Raw genomic sequence first — 21,531 nt, 5'->3', positions numbered from 1 at the left:
CTGAACACAGAGGTGCCTGGGGTTGGTAGAGTCCAGGGTGAATGTGTATAAGTGACACTTCACTGGAACGAGCTACTATATAGAAAGGCTTTTATGGAAAATGATGGAAAGAGAATCCTTATTTTTGTAAGACTGTGGTGAAGAGGGAGCACAACTCTACCTAAACTTTCTATCTTGAGTGTATGGTGGCAAATACAGAGAAAAGGTGAGAATAAGGCTATATTCTGTCCTAACGGTAAATCAAAAGGGAAGAAGAAATAATAAATCATAGCCCTCTTTTAGAAAATAGTGTGGTATTGGTACTAAGAATATCAAAGAATAGAATGAGGAACTAGTATTATAGTCAAGGGAAGTCATGGGATGGGAGAATTGTCAGTTATAACATGAAAAAGTTAGGATTTTGAGTGAAATTATGAAGGCTTAGATGGAGAATATAGTCATGCAGTCAGGGAGGATATGGAAAGACATTCCACAGTTCCCAGGTGCAAGAAATATGTGACAGAGCATCTAATTTATTTTATGATAATTTGGAAGATGCATTTTTGAGACAGAAAAGGAAATTCCAATTTACACATCTCAGATTCAAACTTTGTGATTCATCAACACAGGGGAACAGACTAGAAATAGAATTTAGACCAAGAAGGCATTCCTAATATTTAGATATTTATAAAACAGTGAATTATCTAATATCTCTTGGTTCTTTCATCAAAGAAGAAAGACAAGAATAAGCATGATTAAGGCCTGACACTCTAGCTCTGTTCCTTCTCCATGACTTTAGATATCCCCGAAGCACCAGGTGGGAACCTGAGATGCTTTTCTGTTTCATGCTGGGGATTCTTCCTTTTTTTCTCTCTCTGATTTCAGTTTAGTTTACTGTCTTGAGGTGTTCAAATCTGTATATGAATATGTGTCCATACCTTCCTTCCCTAAATGGACTACTCCAAACCATCAGCATCCTTAATCCCTCAAAATTGTCTAAATAGGACCTACAGAGCTCTGACAAGACTAATGTTGACATTTGGGGAAATAGGAAATACACAGAAATGAGTCTTGAAGAAGTCAGCCAAGAGTACTACCACTGCTTATTACTCTTTTTGCATATAATTAGTTTAAAAATACTGGTTTGCTTTTCTTGGAAGAAAATGGACTCTATGTTATTACATTCTCTTCATAATGGATAAATCTATATCTTTGGCACTTTTTCCTTCTTGAAGTTCATTTTCTTTCATCCTTTCCCCATGAAGGAACTTATCCCATCTCTCTTCCTTCCCATCTCTTCTTGTTCACCTTCATCTATATCTTCATGTTAATGTCTCTGTGTCACCACTGCCTTGAATGGGTAATAGGATCACAGGAGGGTGTAGCTTGATCTATATCCACAGACATAGAGAAAGATACAGGAAGATATAAAGACTATCAGACACTGGAAAATGTAAGTCTTTGTTATCATTTAAGCTCCTGTTCCATGACCTTTTTTTAAAAAATATTTATTTATTTTCAAGAGAGCACAAGCTGGGGAGGGGCAAAGAGAGGGGGAGAGAGGATCCAAAGTGGTCTCTGCACTGACAGGCTGACAGCAGTGAGTCCGATGTGGGCTTGAACTCAGAAACCATGAGATCATGACCTGAGCTGGAGTTGGACGCTCAGCCAATTGAGCCACCTAAGTGCCTCTCCATAATCTTTAGAATGAAGAAAATCACTAAGAGAAGTGTTTTGATTCTTTCTATGAATATTGGGAATACTCTCCCTTAGTGAGGTGGGACACTGGACTCATCAAAGAATAAATGCAACTATAGCTCATCATTTGGCTCTGCAATGAAAATTATTTATGTAGTTATACTAATGTAAATGTTGTCTACTAATTTATAGTTTTTACCTTAAAGAAATAATTGTGGTTCCAACTCATAATTTATATGTTTTCAATTTTGACAATATATAGATCAAGATATAGCTTTCTAAATGTTGGGAGGGTCAGGGATGAGGAAGAGAAGTGGAGTCAGCAGTTGATGGAATAAAAAATATAGATTTTAAGTATACTGCTTGAAAGCAGAAAAGCAACAAATTTAAGAACTAAAATAATCATCAAAAAATTGGGGAAGGGAGGAGAGAAGAATGGGGATAATGGAAACAAGATAAACCATCTTGCATAGTAGAAAGCCAAAAGGTAAATTGATAAAACTGGTAAATAGATACATAAACAAGTAGTATTTTGGGGCGCCTGGGTGGCGCAGTCGGTTAAGCGTCTGACTTCAGCCAGGTCACGATCTCGCGGTCTGTGAGTTCGAGCCCCGCGTCAGGCTCTGGGCTGATGGCTCGGAGCCTGGAGCCTGTTTCCGATTCTGTGTCTCCCTCTCTCTCTGCCCCTCCCCCGTTCATGCTCTGTCTCTCTCTGTCCCAAAAATAAATAAACGTTGAAAAAAAAAATTAAAAAAAAAAAAAGAACAAGTAGTATTTTATTTAAAGGTGTAAATGTACAAACCACCAGATGTGATAAAACCAAAATGGAGCAACGTTAGGGTCAGAGACTGATGCTTTTTATTGTATGTTCTTTTATACCTTACTATTTTAAAACAATTTTTCTCACATTCATGAAGAAATACAGTATTTCATCAAAATATCCTTATCCATATAGTAGTCCCAAAATGTTACCTCTTTGGTGTACCATGTACATCTGCCTATAGGGAAAACCTGAACTGGAAAGAAACACTCCCATCCACTGGCAGTTTACATTATTTATTGAAAATTAATCATTAATAAAAGCAACGATGTTATTAACCATTTCTACTCTCATCCCAGGTATGTTCAATTGACTTAATGGAAGAAGAACTCCCCTACAAAAGAACAATAGCTTCTGGACATACAAAGTTAGGACCAGGTCTTCACTCCAGTGCCCCATCAGAGATGTAGAGACTCAGACATTTGCCTGGAGCCTTGACATAAGTTTCGTTTTCTTTCCAACTCTGACAATCAGCGAAATGTGGTGCTTGTGTCTAATAAAACTATACAGGGTTGAGTCAAGGTTTTGATTCCCAGCTCCTATAAGACCTTCAACAAAGTAGTTTCTTTGCTTTAGTTTTCTTGTCTGTAATATAAAAGTAGTTTGTACCATATGGGATTGTTGTGACAATTAAACGTATGATATTTAGTATGCTGTTTAGCACAGAGCAAACGCCAAAGAAATTTTGTGTTTAGTGATCCCTTGTTTGTTATACAGGGAATTTTGAAAATGCAGGAACCATGTGTGATTTATCCTGATGCTCTTAATATATATCACATTGAGAGATTATAAAATAGTCAGTAAATGAACCTGGAATAAACTAAAGAGTGGGTGGGTGCTCCAGTGGATAGATAGAAAGATAATGACAAGGGAAAGAAATGAAGGAAAAAACTCTTTTGGAAACTAGGGGCATGCGTGCAAGAAGTTTCCTAAAAGCTATCTCAGAGTAGATTTCAGAATTATTTGATACTAACACTTGCTCTTTGCAGGTGTTATAGATCATGTGCTATGGCCACTAGAAACAGGACAGAAGTAACTGAATTTTTCTTATTGGGCCTGTCAAGCTGGGAAGAGATGCAGCCAGTTATTTTTGGGATTGTCCTTGCCATGTACCTGGTGGCGCTTATGGGCAATGCCCTATTAGTAATTGTTGCCCTCTCAGACCCCAAGCTTCAGACTCCAATGTATTTCCTGCTCAGTCAGCTTTCCTTTATTGACATGTTTCTGACAACCATCACTGTTCCCCAGATGCTGGTGCACACACTGTCTGTGAATAGAATCATCTCCTTTAATTGCTGCATGATCCAGCTCTTCTGTTTTATGGCTGTGGGCAGCATGGAAGGCCACTTGCTGGCTGCCATGGCCTATGACCGCTATGTTGCTATCTGTGACCCATTAAGATACTCTGCCATCATCAGCCGTGGCCTCTGCCTGCGTATAACCTTGACCTCGTGGGTGGTTGTCAGCCTCAACAGCCTGCTTTATAGTGTGTTGGTCACCCGCTTAACCTTTTGTGGCAACCAGGTCACCCATTTCTTCTGTGACATCACACCCTTGTTAAAACTCTCCTGCACCCGACCAGTGGTCAATGAAATGCTAATATTTACTGAGGGCGTAGCTGTGGTGGTCAGCCCCTTCTTCTTCATTTTAGGTTCCTATGCCCGCATTGCTGTTGCCATAGCTCGCACGCATTCAGTTGCTGCCCTGCGCAAAGCCCTGTCCACATGTAGCTCCCACATTCTGGTTGTGCTGCTCCTGTATGGCTCTGTGATCCACATGTATCTCCGGCCATCCTCCAGCTATGACTTGGACCAGGATCGCCAAGTCGCCATGTTTTACACAGTAGTTACTCCTATGCTAAACCCACTGATCTACAGCCTGAGGAACCAGGAGGTTAAGGGAGCTCTGCGAAGGCTTTTCAGGAAACTCTGCATCTCAAGAAACTTCCAACCTGGTCCCAGGTAAATGGGGGATGGCAGAACATCTCCTGAGCACAGAGTTAAGATTTAACTTGAAAATACCTCAAATATATGGATTACATTCCTAATAACTGGTATGGTTCACATTCCTGTGGAATAATCTTCCTTGTTGGCTCCCTCTTGTTTGGATCTGGTAGAAAGAAGTGAGTTCATGAATAAATAGTTCTGGTCCCCATTGACTGACCTAGAATCTCATCATATTGGAACTGAACAGATGTTTTTAGATCTCAACAGCTGAATCTCTCATCTTTCAGATCTAATATACGGCATAGGGGATTACTAAACCAGATTATTACACATAGGCTTGCAGAATTTTGATCATTTTAGTGATGTTGTGGCATGTACTGTTTTCCAGAGAAAAGTTGAAGTGAGTTACAATACCATTATACAGGAGAGTGTTTTTGTATCTATCTATCTATCTATCTATCTATCTATCATCTATCTATAATTCCAGTATAATTAATTTACAGTGTTGTATTTGTTTTAGGTGCACAATATAGTGATTCAACAGTTTTACACATTACTCAGTGCTTGTCATGGTAAGTGTACTCTTAATCCCCTTCACCAATTTTACCCATCCTCCCACCCATCTCCCCTCTGGTAACCACCAGCTTGTTCTTTATATTTAAGGGTCTTGTTGTTTTGTTTGTCTCTTTTTCCTTTGTTCATTTGTTTTGTTTCTTATGAGTGAAATCATATGGTTTTGTCTTTCTCTGACTGACTTATTTCACTTAGCATTATACCCTCTAGATCCATCCACATTGTTGAACATGGCAAGGTTTCATTCTTTTTTATGGCTGAGTAATATGCCATGGTGTGTGTGTGTGTGTGTGTGTGTGTGTGTGTAGGTGTGTGTGTGTATCACATATTCTTTATCCATTCATCTACCAGTGGGCACTTGGGTTGCTACCATATCTTGGCTATTATAAATAATGCTGCAATAAACATAGGGGTGCATATATATGTGTGTATATATATATATATATATATATATATATATATATATATATATATTTGAATTCATGATTTTGTTTTCTTTGGGTAAATACTAAGTAGTGGACTTACTTGATCATATGGTAATTCTCTGTTTAATTGTTTGAGGAACCTACATAGTGTTTTTCACAGTGGCTACACCAGTTTGAATTCCCACCAACAGCACAAGGGTTCTTTTTCTCCATATCCTCACCAACAGCTGTTATTTCTCATGTTTTTTATTTTAGCCATTTTGACAAGTGTGAGGTGATATCTCATTGTGGATTTGATTTGCATTTTCCTAATGATGAGTGATGTCGAGCATCTTTTCATGTGTCTCTTGGCCGTCTGTATGTCTTCTTTGGTGTGTCTGTTCATGTCTTCTGCCCCTTTTTAATTGGATTATTGGTGGGTTTTTTTGGTGTTGATTTGCATAAGTTCTTTATATATTTAGGATATTAACCCCTTATAAGATATATCATTAGCAAATATCTTCTCCCATTCAGTAGGTTGTATTTTTGTGTTATTGCTTGTTTTCTTTGCTGTGCAAAAGCTTTCTATTGTAACGTAGTTTCAATAGTTAATTTTTGCTTTTGTTTCCCTTGCCTTCGGAGCCATATGTAGAAAAATGTTGCTATGGCCAATGTCAGAGAAATTACTGCCTGCATTCTCATCTAGGATCTTTGTGGTTTCAGGTCTCACATTTAGGTCTTTAATCCATTTTGAGTTTATTTTTATGTATGGTGCAAGAAAGTGGTCCAGTTTCATTCTTTTGCATGCTACTATCCAGTTTCCCAACACTGTTTCTTGAAGAGACTTTTTCCCATTGCATATTCTGCCTCCTTTGTCAAAGGTTAGTTAACCATATAATATTGGATTTATTTCTGGGCTCTTTATTCTGTTCCATTGATCTATGTCTACTTTTGTGCCAGTACTGTTTTGATTACTACATCTTTGTATTATATCTTGAAATCTGGGATTGTGATGTCTCCACTTTTGTTCTTCTTTCTCAGGATTGCTTTGGCTAGTCAGGGTCTTCAGTGGTTTCATACAAATTTTAGGATTATTTGTTCTAGTTCTTTGAAAAATGCTGTTGATATTTTTAGAGGGATTGCATTAAATCTATAGATTGCTTTTGGTAGCATGAACATTTTAGCAATATTTGTTCTCCCAGTCCATGAGCATGGAATATCTTTCCATTTATTTGTGTAATCTTCAATTTCTTTCATCAGTGTTTTATAGTTTTCAGAGTACAGGTGTTTCACCCAGGAGAGTGAGTTTTGAGTGGACCATGGAGTAGCCTAAACCTCTTTTATTTTTATTTATTTTTATTTTTAAATTATAATTTATTGTCAAATTGGTTTCCATACAACACACAGTGCTCATCCCAGCAAGTGCCCTCCTCCCTGTTCGTCACCCACTTTCCCCTCTCCTCAACCCCCTATCTACCCTTAGTTTGTTCTCAGTCCTCAAGAGTCTCTTATGGTTTGCCTCCCTCCCTCTCTGTAACTTTTTCCCCCCTTCCCCTCCCCCATGGTCTTCTGTTAAGTTTCTGAAAATCCACATATGGTATCTGTCTTTCTGGTACATATGGTATCTGTCTTTCTCTGTATGACTTATTTGACTTAGCATAACACTCTCCAGTTCCATCCACATTGCTGCAAATGGCCAGATTTCATTCTTTCTCATTGCCAAGTAGTATTCCATTGTATATATAAACCACATCTTCTTTATCTATTCATCATTGATGGACATTTAGGCTCTTTCCATAATTTGAATACTGTTGAAAGTGCTGCTAAACCTCTTTTAAAGCAGTAATAATTTTACAGTCTCGCATTATTTTCAACTCACAGTACTAATAAGAAGTTCAGTATTTATACTGAATTATTCCATCTGAGTGTTCATGTCACTTCATAAAAGACAATCTAGGCCACTGGTAATAGAGACTGGGTGGGAGAGTCTTCATAGTGGCTCTAACACCAGAAGTAGGTGGTCTGATTTGGGACTAAAGGTAAGTGGAGCTGTTTAAACACACTGATAGACTTGATGTAATATTTCAGGGGAAAAAGAAGAATCAAGGATGGACTGTGGAAGTGGATGGAATCATTTTGCTAATTTCTAATATATGTGACAGTCTCTGTGTAGGTGGAAGTAATGCAGATTCGGTTGGGAGGGGGGCAAAATCACTAAGTCTGTATGGCCATGTTAATTTTGTGATCTCTACCCAAGTGGAGATATTTCATAGGCAGTTGAATATATAATTCTTGAGGCTCATGGAGACATCTTGTCTTGAGATAGAAATGTCACAACCAAATGTAGATCGTGTTTCAAGCCATAGCACTGGATAGAATCACATAGTAAGAGAATATAGAAAAGAGAAGAGCCCTGAGATAGGTGCACACCTAAAGATTTAAAGGCCTGGGAATGGAACTCAGGGGCGCCTGGGTGGCTCAGTCGGTTAAGCGTCCAACTTTGGCTCAGGTCATGATCTCACAGTTCGTGAGTTCAAGTCCTGTGTCAGGCTCTGTGCTGACAGCTGGCTTGGAGCCTGGAGCCTGCTTCAGATTCTGTGTCTCCCTCTCTCTCTGTCCCTCCCCTAGTTGCACTGTCTCTTTCTCTCTCTCTCTCTCTCTCTCTCTCTCTCTCTCTCTCTCTCTCTCTCTCAATAAATAAAAACATAAAAATTTAAAGGTCTGGGAGTAGAGGTAGGAAAGGAAACTGACAAGTGGCCATTAGTAGAAAGAAGGCAGGTAATTTAGTATGTAATAATCCTAGGAAAGAGTATATCCAGAATACAGGAGTCTCACTCACTCAAATGTAGTTAAGAGGTCATTAAAGAAAACATAATTGATTATTAGATTTGGCAAGATATAGATTACTGGAAACTTTGAAAATCAGAGTACTTAAGTGAAGTGTTAAGGGAAAAATTCTAATTACATTCCTTTTATGATAAAATTGCAACTGAGAGTGGAGGCTGTGGTGATAGACACTTCTGAAGTATAGTTTTTTTTGGTTTTGTTTTGTTTTGGTTTTTTTGAGAAGGTAGACAAAAAGTGGTGTGTAATTTGAGAAGGACATGAGTCAAGGGAGAATTTCTTCTTAATTTTTGTAAAGGATAAAGATATTAAGCTTGTTTGCTTGTGATAGAAATGATCCAGTATGTAATTAAAAATTAATAATTCAAGAAAGAAAGTATTTAATTGCAAGAATAAAGGCCTCAAAAGAGGATTCATATCAAATCATAGGGGATGATTTTATCAAGGGGCTGAGCCACATTTCCCCCTCTAACAAAAAGGAAGTCAGCAATCATGGGTTCAGTTGTAGGTGGGCTGATGGATTTGATGGCAGGAAGGTGTCATGTATTTGAAGAGACTTCAATAGAGAGTAGTGGGAGTAGGGTTGTTTTAGAGAATTGTAGAAAGAAATGTGTGGAATATGCTAGAGTTTGGGAAAGTGAAATTCTAGGAGATATTATGGTAAGCCCCAACTCTGCCAATATTGGTGTTTTGTTCAGAAGCTTAATATTAAATCGGCATGATTGGGTGATGTTCTCCAAATATATTCAGGTCATCAAAACAAAATGTTGGGTTTACCTAGGGCTAGAATTTTGCCAGGTAGAGCAAAATGAGACGATAGAACTAAGGGTGTTTTCAAGAAGATGGTTACAGTTCTGGACCATAAAATATATTCTTGTTAAGGTGGGAAAGAAGAGCATGAATGAAGTGATGGATAATGAAAAACAATCTCAAGCAATGGTAATCTCAGCAGTGTCAGAGAATGGATGGAGTTGGAGATCTGAATTAAGTCAGGTGAAAGAGCTTGTAATAGCAAAGTCTAAGATATAACCATATGAGTGGGTGGCTGAGATGAGGTGAAGGAAAAGATTGCTGGAGCTAAACAGGGTAGGAATGGAGAATCCAAGTTGCTAGATAAACCATTTGATGGATACTGGTATTTCCAAATGTGAGAATTAAATAGTGGTGGAGACAGAGAATCAGATGCTGAAGTCATCAAGGAGTGAGGAAGGAACACTAGAAAGATTTTTTATTTTATTTATTTTATTTTTTAAATAAGAATTTTATATATTTAAGGTGTACAACATGATGGTTTGGTACAGACATACATAGTGATGTGATTACTTCAGTCAAGCTAATTAACATATCGTCTCCTCGCATAGTTACCATTTGTGTGTGTGCTAAGCGCACCTGGAATCCAATCTCTTAGCAAATTTTCAATAGGCAGTGCCATATTATTAACTATGTTTATCATGCTGTACATTAGATCTCTAGACTTCATACTTATCCTACACAACTGCAACTTTGTATCTTTAAGCAATATCTCCCCATTTCCCCCAACTCTCTGCCACTGGTAACTTCTGTTCTACTGTCTGCTTCTTAAGTATTTGATTCTTTTAGATTAGGAGATATCATGCAGTTTTGTTTCCTTTCTATGTCTGGCTTATTTCACTTAGCATAAGGTCCTCCAAGTTCATCCATGTTGTTACAAATGACTAGATATAATCTTTTAAACCTGAATAATATTCCGTTGTATATACATACCCAAATTTCTTTATCCATTCATCTGTTGACAGACACATAGTTGGTTTCCATATCTTGACTATTGTCAATGATGCTGCAATGGACATGGGAGTGCAGATATCTCTTCTAGGCACTAGTTTCTTTCCTTTGTGTGTATACCTGGAAATGGAATTGCTGGACCATGTGGTAGGTCTATTTTTAAATTTTTGAGGAACTTTTCATACTGTGTTTTCCATAGCAGCTGTATCATTTTACATTCCCATCAACAGTGTGGAAGAGTTTCAGTTTCTCCTCATCCTTGCCAACACTTATTATTTCTTATCTTTTTGATAATAGCCATTGCAATGGGTGTGAGGTGATATCTTATTGTGGTTTGATTTGCATTTCCCTGATGATTAGTGATATTGAGCACTTTTTCATATACCTGTTAGTCACTTGTATGTCTTCTTTGGGAAAATGTCTATTGTGGTCCTTTGTTCATTTTAATAGGAATATATGGTTTCATTTGCTTTGTTTTTGCTATTGAATTGTAGGAGTTCCTTATATACTTTGGATAGTAACCCCTTATCAAATATATGGTTTGCCATTGTCTTCTTCCATTCCATACATTGCCTTTTCATTTTGTTGATTCTTTCTTTTGCTGTGCAGATACTTTTTAGTTCATGAAATCCTGTTTGTCAGCTTTTGATTTTTTTGCCCATTCTTTTAATGACATATTGAAAAAAAAAGGTTGCCAAGGGGCACCTGGGTGGCTCAGTTGGTTAAGTGTCTGACTTTGGCTCAGGTCATGATCTCGTGGTTTGTGAGTTTGAGCCCCACATCAGGCCCTGTGCTGACAACTTAGAGCCTGGAGTCTGCTTCAGATTCTGTATCTCCCTCTCTGCCTCTCCCCTACTCATACTCTGTCTCTCTTTCTCTCTCTCAAAAATAAATAAACATTAAAAATTTTTTAAAAAAAGATTACCAAGATCAATGTCAAGAAGGTTTTTCTCTATGTTTTCCTCTAGGAGTTTTATGGTTTCATGTCTTACATTTCAAATCTTTAATCTATTTCAAGTTAATTTTTGTGACTGGTGTAATGTAGGGGTCAGGTTTCATTCTTTTGGATATGGATATCCAGGTTATCCAACATCATGCATTCAAAAGACTATCCTTTTTCCTTTGTGTGTTCTTGGTGCCTTTGTCAAAGAGTAGTTGACTATTTGTGCCTGGGATTATTTCTGGACTCTCTATTCTTTTCATTGGCCTATGTGTCTGTTTTTATGCTAGTACCATACTGTTTTTGATTACTGTAGCTTTGTAATACAGTTTAAAATGAGGAAATATGATGTCTCCAGCTTTGTTCTTTATCAAGATTGCTTTGACTATTTGGGGTCTTCTCTTGTTCCATAAGTATTTTAGGATGTTTTTCTGTGAAAAATGCCTTTGAAATTTTTATAGGGATTGTGTTGAATCTGAATATCCCCTTGGGTAGTATTGGTATTTTAGCAATATTAATTCTTCCAATCCATGCACATGGTATATCTTTCTATTTATTTGTGTCTGCTTTAATTTATTTCATCAGCATTTTACCATTTGTAGTGTACATATCTTTCAACTCCTTGGTTAAATTTATTCCGAAATATTTTATTCTTTTTGATGCTGTTGCAAACGGGATTGTTTTCTTGATTTCCTTTTCAGATAGTTAAGTGTTGGTGTAAAGAAACACACACCTTTGGGAGATAAAGAGTACAGTATTTATAATTACACTGACACAATAGAAGTAAGTAGCTCTTTTGTGCAAACATATTATCTTCCAGAAATTATTCTCCTTGAAGAGGTCAGCATGAAACAGAGTACAGAAACCCAAGAGAAATGCTAATGGGCTTTCTTGAAGATGGTGTAGGATAGTGTTTAAGGGGATGGATTTTGGAGCCAGATACCATGAATTAGAATCCCACTTTTGTCATTACTTGCTGTGTAATTATTTTCTCAGGCTGTTGATAACCAGTGTTGTAGCTGGACCTACCCCTGTGGTTCTTACTATAAATTGCAAGAGGCCTCAGTAATAAGCACTGGGAAACTTTGGAAAAAAAAAAAGGTTTATTACTCACAGGTCCTGGAAAGCACACAGCATACCTAAGAGCACACAGCAGGTTCACAGGTAGAAAGGGAGCATGAGAGAGCTTGGGCTTGGTGTTCTGTTTTTATTGAGGTAAAATGAGGGGCCTAGGGTTTCACAAGTTCACTTTGTGGGCAGATTTAAAACATAAGAGCAGGAGTCTAAAGTGTGGGATGAGAATAAAACAAACAGCCCAAATAGTCAGTTAATTTAAATCAATCAAGATCTCTAAAACAAATGAGCATTCTGTGTGTGTGTGGGTGGATAGAAAGTGGCAGGGAGTGTAGCTGGCAATGTACTTATTTGAGATAGCCTTTAAAATGGATCCCTCCAAAATCAGAGTTAAGTCAGGCACTTGCATTACAGAAAGAAAAGCCAACTATAGGGCTTACACTAGAATAATCTTTCATAATGATTCAACTACCCTCTGCCTCAGTTACCCATCTGTAAAGAAGAGAGAAATTGTATCTATAATTTAGGGTTGTTGAAAGGATTTTATGAATAAAATATATGTAAAGCACTCATAATAACGACCAGCTCATGAGCACCATATGTGTGTATATCATCATCACCATCATGATCATCAACATCATCATCATCAATAGCATACAAGTGAAAAAAATAATGGGAGAAAAGAACAAACTGCTGGTGGTTAATGGTTTGGACATCTGTATGTACCTAAAGGTTATTGATGATCTGAGAGCAAGGCCAGGAATTAATCTGCCTTATTCTTTTTATTGACTGCACAGCAGTTCATGGTATGTGTGTAATGTATTGGTTGAAATTTCCTTCAAAGTACTGAAGAAGAGACATTCCCCAAACCTCAGTGGCTTATAACAATAGATATTTATTCCTTGGTCAAAAATTTGCAGGTTAGAAGAGGCAACCGTGCATCAGTCCTGGGTCAAGTTCAGGTCTGCTCTATGTGTTTCACATTCTGAGACTAAAGCTAAGGAGCTTTAGCTACATGAGATGAGCTTTTTATCTCATGGTGAATGCCAGAGCTCAAGAGGGCAAACCAAATGATCTAAATCCTTTCAAAGCTTTTTATTGGAAGCAGCATTTGCTATGCCTGTTCATAAACTGCTAGCTAAAGCCAGCCCAAAGTCAATGGGATGGAGATATGGATTCTGCCCCAGAAAAGCCATGACAAAGAAAGAAAAGGAAGGAAGAATTGTGAACAGATAATACTGTCTATCTAACTACCAAACAAAATGAACCAGAATTCCATTAGTATACATGAAGATTATTTCTAATTTTTCACTATCATAAACAAAAGTGTATTGAACATAAAATATATTTATTCATTATATATATCCATTATGTGAGATAAACTCCTAGAAGTGGAAGTGTATTATCTAAATACAAAATTTTTCCATAGCATTTTCCAGTTCTTCAATTATTAATGTATTAATTTACTCTCTTGTCCATTTCTTTACCTGAAGAAAGTTATTTCCCTAGGGGCATTTGGGGCTTCTTAGAAGAGGCTACTGTGCTAACAGGTGATGCAAATCATTTGGTAAAGCATAAAGGAGATCAGCCATGGAACTGCCACCTAAAGACACAGAAAGGAGGAAGGTAGGCCAAGGAGGCAAGAAAGACAAAGTAAAAGAAAACAGTATAATCCAGAAGAAAAATATTGGATATGTTAGGTACTTCCTGGAAAGTGTGAAGAACCAGAGTTAAGTAATCAAAAGTTGGTTTCATTTCTCTGTTGTTATCATTTTATAAGTGTCAGGGCCCTCTTTACCTTGGAAGAATTTATTATCCTGATGCAGTCAAAGACTCAAGGAGTTTAGCTCCTCAAACCAGTTTCATTGGTGACCAATACTTACATATAGGTTCCAAGAAACCATTCTTCTATCCCATTACACAAAATTACCACAATGTTAGCTCCTTCTCAATTCAGTGCTATAACTGCTCATATCCTACAATAAAACTTTCTACAGTCTGATGGCCTATAAATCAGCCTGCCCTTGTAATTTCTGCCCCATGTCCTGGGAGGTCCTTCTCACCTTTTCCTTTCAGAAAGAAACTGGAAACGCCCATGAAACCAAAGAATTGACATTTTAATAGACATCTTAGCTCTCGGACCCATTTCTCATTTCTAGCACTGATTAGTTGGCAAATGCCCAGTAATATAGGCAAGTTCCACAAATCAGCTACAGAGAAGATTAGGAGCATGCTGAGACAAAAAGAGTTTAAGTTATCCCTGAATGGTGCAGATAATAAAGGTTAAGAAAATGCACGTTGGAGAGCTGTGACAGTGCTTAATTCCTGACCCTAAATAGTAGATATTTGTCATTATGTCTCTCTTCCCATACTGGAGTAGTTCCACCATTTCATTTGTCTTGGTGGGAGGTAGAACCTCTCACCCACTTACAGATAATGAAAGCAGCAATATTGCTTGCCCAGTTTCCTTGAGAACTAGAGCATGGACGCCATGACCAAGTCTTGGCCAGCCACATGGACCACCTTATTTTGAATCTAGATGTGTTGTTACAAAGAACAAGAAGTGGGCAGTTCTTTCTGGAGGTTGTCACATCTGGTTGTCAGGCCTCCAGGGGTTATGCAAATGGCTAGTACTGATAGTGTTGTTGATGATATACGCGACAGTGAAAAGAGTCTACAGCAGTGACCTCATCAGACCAATTCTAGGAAATTATTTTGATTGTGGTTATGACCATATGATCTTTCTAAGTCTTGTTTATTTTATTGAGCCCGGTTGCTTAGCCTTCTTGGAAATTCATGAGTTTCACATACTCTTTTAATGAACTCATTTCCTCCATGAATCAACCAGAATTGGTTTCTGTTGCCTGCATCTAAGAATGTTACAACCTTGTTGTTTAATGGCAGACCCAGAAAACATTCTCAATTATAATTAAAGTTACACAAGTGGCTTACACTAAATACATAGTTTCATGTGCTTTGGAATTAAGGGACAGTTCAGGATAATATTCAATGGTAAAATCCATAATATGTTCCTAATTTAGATATTTCTGAGAAGTTCTAAAGGAAACAGATATGCGAAGGGCAAAACTGTTTCCCCAGAATCATAGATAAAACTGGGAACTGTGTTTTGGGTTTTTATCTAAAGGAAGAAGTCCACATTCTGCTCACCCATTTTCTGAAGGCTCCCTTGACATCCCCATTCCTCAGGCTGTAAATGAAGGGGTTCAGCATGGGGGTCACCACTGTGTACATGACTGTCAGAATGCGACCCTCAGTCACTGAATAGCTGGTAAGGGGCCGGAAGTAGACCCATGTGAGTGTGCCATAGAAGATAGACACCACAGTGAGGTGGGAGCCACAGGTAGAAAAAGCTCTCCATTTGCTCTTGGCCGAGGGGATCTGGAGGACCACTGAGATGATGCGGGCATAGGAGGCAATGATGAAAGCCAGAGCTCCATTGATGACAATAACACCCTCCGTGTGAATCATCAGGGTGTTGAGGTAGGGGCTGGAGCAGGAAATCTTCATCAGAGGGTAGAGGTCACAGAAGAAATGGGGGATCTTGTTATCTGCACAGAAGATTAATCGGCCCATAAGAAAGGTGTGCAGCAGGGCATGAAGATGGGAGAGGATATGGCACAGAGCCACCATCTGTGAACACAGCATTCTGGTCAGGATCATAGGGTAGCGGAAAGGGTAGCAGATAGCGATGTATCTATCATAGGCCATCACAGCCAGAAGGAAGTTTTCCATGGCTGCAAAGCAAATGAAGAAATAGGTCTGGGCTAAGCAGCCCATGTAGGAAATGGCCTTTGTAGGTGAGAAAATGTTCTGTAGCATCTTGGGGACCGTGGTGGAGGTGAAACAGATGTCTGCCAAAGCCAAATTACTGAGGAAGATGTACATGGGGGTGTGGAGACGTGGAATAGAGATAATCAGTGTGATGATGGCAAAGTTCCCAAAAATGTTGATCGCATACATCAGTAGAAAAAGAAGAAAGAGTGGGATCTGCTCTTCCAGGTGGGTAGATATGCCCAAGAGAACAAAATGGGATACACTGGTCCAGCTGTTATTAACCATCTGTTGCCATAAGAACAAACAGGATTATTATTTTTTTATTGAGGTATATAATTGGCATATAATATTATATTAGTTTCAGGTATACACCATAATGATTCAATATTTGTATAAATTGCAAAATGGTTGCCACAATAATTCTAGTTAATGCCCATCCTCATACATAATTACAAGTTCTTTTTCTTGTGATGAAGACTTTTAAGATATACTCTCTTAGCAACTTTCAAATAATGCAGTACAATATTATGAACTATGCTAAAAATGCTGTACATTACATTTTCATGACCTATTCATTTTTTAACTGTAAGTCTGTACCTTTGAACTCCGTTCACCCATTTCACCCACTTCCTGCCCTCTGCCTCTGGCAGCCACCACTCTGTTCTCTGCATCTATGAGGGTTTTTTTTTCTTCTTTATATTCCTCATATAAGTGAGATCATATGTATTTGTTTTTCTCTATCTGATTTATTTCACTTAGAATAATGCCCTTAAGGTCCATCCATGTCATTGCAAATGGCAAGTTTTCATTCCTTTTTTTATGGCTGGATAGCATTCGTGTGTGTGTGTGTGTGTGTGTGTGTGTGTGTGTGTGTGTGTGTGTACATGCCACATCTTAAGCCATTCATTCATCCATGGACATTTAGGCTGTTTTCATGTCATGGCTATTGTAAATAATGCTGCAGTGAACATAAGTGTACATACATTTTTTTGAATTTAGTATTTTTGTTTTCTGTGAATAAATACCCAGAAGTGGAATTGCTGGACCCTATAGTACTGATAGTACTGGGCCTCAGGCCTGGGGGCCCAGATTATAACTACCATATAGTAGTTATAATCTTATTTTTTTAGGAAGCTCTGTACTGTTTTCTAAAAAAGGATTATTTTTATAGATTTGAACATTTGAGAAGCCCGCTTAGTTACTATCACTTTTGTGCTCCAATATAAACTACACACGGTTTTGATAGACAGATCAAGGACTTAATTCTTTTCCAAAATAACGAGGTGTGGATTTTTCATTATCATCAACATCACCACTACTACAAATTGTACAGATTCACCAGTTTTAAAAATTAAAAAACTAAGGCATGGAAAGTTTAACCTTGTTTGTTTTGTTTTGTTTTGCCCCTAAAGGGAAAAATCTGAATTTAAAGTCATGTTTATTGGGCTCCAAAGACTATGCTAGTGATACCGTATAACATGACTCCTCAAATTAAAACCAAGGCACCTTATACATGGTAATAAGACCTCTTGATGGGCTACATAACTGAGAAATCCACCTACTAAAAGGGTTTCATAAGTCATTTGGTCCAACAGTTTCTATTTTGAGGAATGCGTATCCCTGGTGGTACCCAAAGACTTCTCAAAGAATATACAGACACGTTTTAGGAGAAACAGTTTCCAGATCTTCTATGTTTCTCTTTTCTGAAATCATTTTGTCATCAAGATGACTTGAACCTTATGCATTGTTCTGTCTTTTGCCTAACAAATGAAAGACATATTTTCATTCATCCCAAATCTTACTAGATGCACTGACTCAAGATAGAAAACCTCAAAGAAGTCAAATGAAGGAACAATCAGAATATGAATAAAATGAATGACTTTAATAACCAATAGCAAATCCTTTTTTTTAGATAAGGGATTTCCAATCTTTTGCTCTCAAAAAAACTGAAGGAGACTTAATCTAATTGTCAGCACACCATTAAAAATAATTTTTGATAATATGTAACACTAGTTTCAGTCCTATTACTTGGACAGTGTTTGGCCCTTTGGAATCTTACAGAACAAGTTTATTCTTCAACATGAAAGCCCTTAAGAAATCTAAACATCAGTCAAAAAAGGCAGACGGTGCAGTGGTGAAAAGCCCAGACACTGGTCTGGGATCCCAGCTCTTTCATTTAATAGCCTTATGATCTTGAGAAAGTCACTTATCCTCTTTGAGCCTCAGTTTCCTCATCTCTAAAATGGGGGTATTAACAGCACATCACTCATGAAGTTGTGTTTATGAGGATGAGGTGAGAGTTCCTGGTTCTTGGTAAGTGCTCAGTAAATGCTGGCAATTAAGCCTATCAATTTTTCAGTCCTGTTCTACTGGTCTCCAGGTTTTTCTGGGAGTGAGTGTTTCTGTCATCCAGGTCTCTCTACAGCAAACCTACTCCACACTGTCACTGTCATTAAAATTTGGTTCCCAGAACTAAGCAAATGCTGTGTGTCCGGCCTTTCTTCACAAGGTTGTCATAATGATCTGGGCTGGTCATAAACCATAGCTTTTGGGGAGGAAATCAGAGTTGGCAGTGCACAAATGAGCTGTGTCCATGTCTAAACCCAAGAAATCTTAAACTTCACAATTAGACTATTGGGAGAAAAAAGTATGAACTAATTAAGAACAGCCTCTCTGTAAGGCACTTGTACATACATTATGTCATATAATCATCAGAGCTATTCTGAGACACTTCAGCTGCAACAGTCACTATTCGCATCTCACAGATGAGGAACCAAAGCTTAGGGAAGTGACTTGCTGAGCATAACTCAGTGTTAAGTGGTCACCTTATGTCTGGATACCTTGAGTTCTCCAAATGTCCAACTACATCACACTGCCCACTTGGTTTACTTAGCTTCTTGCCCCTTAGAAATGGATTTATTCACCTCCGCTGGCCTATCTGCTTTTATATTTCTAACTAAAGGATGTCACCATGATACTACTCAAGAGAGTGAACATAAGACTTTTCAATTATAACAATGTGGAAATTCATAATATGCTATAGACTTATTCTGAATTGGTTTCATTATGGAATGATGATGCATGAGATCTAAAAGTTGTAGCCACTCATGTATTGAGCCCTTTCTATAAACCAGGTATTGTTCTAAGAGCTTTACCTATGTGCTTTTCATTTGGTGACCACAGAAATTATGTGACATAGGTATTATTATTTCCATTTTATAGATGAAAACATTGAAGCTCAAAGGGGTTCTGTGACATCCTCGAAGTCACAGAGTTAATAAATGGTAGAACTGGAATTTGAATTCAGTTCCATCTCTCCTCAATGTCCATGCTCTTAACCACTGGGCTATGCTATCTCTTAAACATTCCCTAAGTATTCCAGTTTCTATGTTTCTCTTTGTTTCTTCCTTTCCCACTATGCTATCTTGTGACTTTGGCCAGTGATGGGTGTCTACCACGTTTTTTTCTAGTTTAATTCCCATTTTAGAATTGGAGAATAGATATTATTCTCATTTTCAGATCATTAAATTAAGAACCAGAAGGATGGATTAATGTCCCCAGGGCCACTAAACATAGGGTTGGATCACAGAGCTAACTCAGAAGTAATGCTCTTTCTGTCCCAGCTCACCCATTTAGGATCTATGTTTTATTCTCATCCTGCACTTCCATCACCTAACTAGTCTGTCACTGTAACTGGACCCTCCAAATAGGAGCAGGTGGCCCTGAGTTTATGGTTTAGGAAATGTGAGATGTTTCCTCTCAGTTCCTCTCAGGGAGGTTGTAAGAAGGGAATGGTCTCGCGGGGCGCCTGGGTGGCACAGTCGGTTAAGCGTCCGATTTCAGCCAGGTCACGATCTCGCGGTCCGCGAGTTCGAGCCCCGCGTCGGGCTCTGGGCTGATGGCTCAGAGCCTGGATGGAGCCTGTTTCCGATTCTGTGTCTCCCTCTCTCTGCCCCTCCCCCGTTCATGCTCTGTCTCTCTCTGTCCCAAAAATAAACGTTGAAAAAATTAAAAAAAAAAAAAAAAAAAAAAAAAAAAAGAAGGGAATGGTCTCTACTGGACAGTTAGCAGGCTATGGCTGCTACCTGGGGTAATGCCCATAAAGCTCCTGTGGCAAAGCTGCTCATAAGAATGGAGAAAGCCCCAGAAGCAGTTGGAAGGTGGGCTGCCCTGAACCTTGGAGTCCTCCTCATTTTCCTTATAGCTCCTGGAGATTATCCTGCCTGACGAGTAGTGCAGCATATCGGCTCCCTATGGTCAGAGGAGAATAATGTGGTGTGGAAGGGGGTGGGAAGCCAGGAATGCGGAACTACTAGAGAAGAAACTTGCTTTTTTTTAGTTTATTTATTTATTTTGAGAGAGAGAGAGAGAGAGAGAGAGAGAGAGAGAAAGAAAATGAACAAGAGGGGGAGGGGCAAAGAGAAAGGGAGAGAATCCCAAGCAGGCTCTCTGCTGTCAGCACGGAGCCTGATGTGGGGTTTGATCTCACAAACCATGAGATCATGACCTGAACAAAAATCAAGAGTTGGAAGCTTAATGAATGGAGTCACTTGGGCACCCCATGACTTGCTTTTTAAAAGGATGTGGATGGAGAAAAAGTAGTGTAGTGTGTGAAAATGGTCTTAATCCAGGAACCAAAAGATTTTGGCTTTGGTCCCAGATTGGCCAGGAAAATTTTTCTGGAGACCTTAGGAAAATCACCTCATTTTGGGTTCCCCAGTTTCTTCATCTGGGAAATGGAAAAAGTAATACCTGCTTTCAATACAGAGCCTTTGTAAAACAACAACAACAACAACAACAACAACAACAACAACAACCAGCAGCAGAAGGGACCATGGACATAGAAGCCCTGTTAACAAGTCCTATGAAACAGTGCAGAGTTGTTTCTTTTAAACTCCTGTAGGAATTCTATCACAGAAGAGGTCCCCACAACTCCTGACAGATCACAAACTTTCTGGATAATAAGAGTTGCCTCTTTCCAAAGTGACCTTTATAAATAGAAGAAGCACCTGGATAACAGGACTTACTCTATTTTCTGAGTTTCTCAGTTTGATCATTAGTTCCTAGAAGTGGAAAGAAAAGTCTTGGTCCATTTTTAAGAGAAGACAAAGATGATGACCATGTCCAGGGGTTCACTGTAGGATCATCCAATCCTGACTACCCATGAATACCTCCCCAAGTGATTGAAACTTTCTGGCATTCCATCACATATTTTCTCTTTGACTCAGGAAAATTTCCCTGAAAGGAAATACTCTTGACTATGTAAATCATTTGGGCTTTTTGTGTTTGTTTGTTTGTTTGTGGCTAGGTTTTCATAAGGGAAGGGAGAGTCCATGAAGACATAGCATGTGTGAGGGTGGCATAAGGAAGAGGCACTATGAAAGGAAAGAAAGAGAAAAAGAGAAGAAAGAGAGTCAAAGACAAACCTCACGATGTGCACATCGCTGCAAAGGATCCAGTTTGGGAAAGGTGCTCATCCCTCCAGAAATTGCAGAGAGCCTAGAGAGGAATTGCCTGAACTGCTCAGAAACTGCTGTTGGGTATGCAGTCCCGAGTGCAGAGACTCACCTTATTGGGAGCCTCTGACTGGACTGGAGTCGGTTGGGCTTGGCACTTCCTTCCTCCCTCAGGCAGCATGTGTCATGATGTCTTGTTCTGACAGTGGCACAGAGCTATCCACTCCGGGAGGAGAGAGGA

The 21,531-nt window shown here is 38.6% G+C and overlaps 4 protein-coding genes across 5 annotated transcripts in view; 3 read left to right on the top strand and 1 right to left on the bottom strand.

Annotated features, from left to right (window-relative positions):
- LOC111559126 (olfactory receptor 1L8-like) overlaps positions 1–21,531 on the top strand; it is a 397,653-nt gene that overhangs the window by 149,758 nt on the left and 226,364 nt on the right. The window lies entirely within an intron of this gene.
- Positions 1–21,531, top strand: part of LOC111557539 (olfactory receptor 1L8-like) — a 356,757-nt gene that overhangs the window by 149,759 nt on the left and 185,467 nt on the right. The window lies entirely within an intron of this gene.
- LOC101097928 (olfactory receptor 1361-like) lies at positions 2,448–5,002 on the top strand. Its single transcript, XM_023242314.2, has one exon. It carries the CDS (start codon positions 3,506–3,508, stop codon positions 4,460–4,462), a length of 957 nt encoding a protein of 318 aa, XP_023098082.2. The 5' UTR covers positions 2,448–3,505; the 3' UTR covers positions 4,463–5,002.
- On the bottom strand, positions 14,813–21,507 carry LOC101093469 (olfactory receptor 1Q1). Its single transcript, XM_003995830.4, has 2 exons — positions 21,403–21,507; positions 14,813–16,119 (listed from the first exon to the last, which is right to left on the bottom strand). Exons 1-2 carry the CDS (start codon positions 21,469–21,471, stop codon positions 15,175–15,177), a joined length of 1,014 nt encoding a protein of 337 aa, XP_003995879.3. The 5' UTR covers positions 21,472–21,507; the 3' UTR covers positions 14,813–15,174.

The sequence above is a fragment of the Felis catus genome, chromosome D4 (assembly GCF_018350175.1).
Source record: "Felis catus isolate Fca126 chromosome D4, F.catus_Fca126_mat1.0, whole genome shotgun sequence".
Taxonomy (NCBI): Eukaryota; Metazoa; Chordata; class Mammalia; order Carnivora; family Felidae; genus Felis; species Felis catus.
Note: the sequence above shows the minus strand (reverse complement) of the source record. Positions and strands in the feature narration are given on the sequence as shown.

Bases quoted from the DNA above. Each gene is read 5' to 3' on its own strand.
- LOC101097928 (XM_023242314.2), top strand. From the start codon at position 3,506: ATGGCCACTAGAAACAGGACAGAAGTAACTGAATTTTTCTTATTGGGC.
- LOC101093469 (XM_003995830.4), bottom strand. From the start codon at position 21,471: ATGCTGCCTGAGGGAGGAAGGAAGTGCCAAGCCCAACCGACTCCAGTC. The intron at 16,120-21,402 runs GTGAGTCTCTGC...TTATGGCAACAG, and splicing joins AGTCAGAGGCTCCCAATAAG to ATGGTTAATAACAGCTGGAC.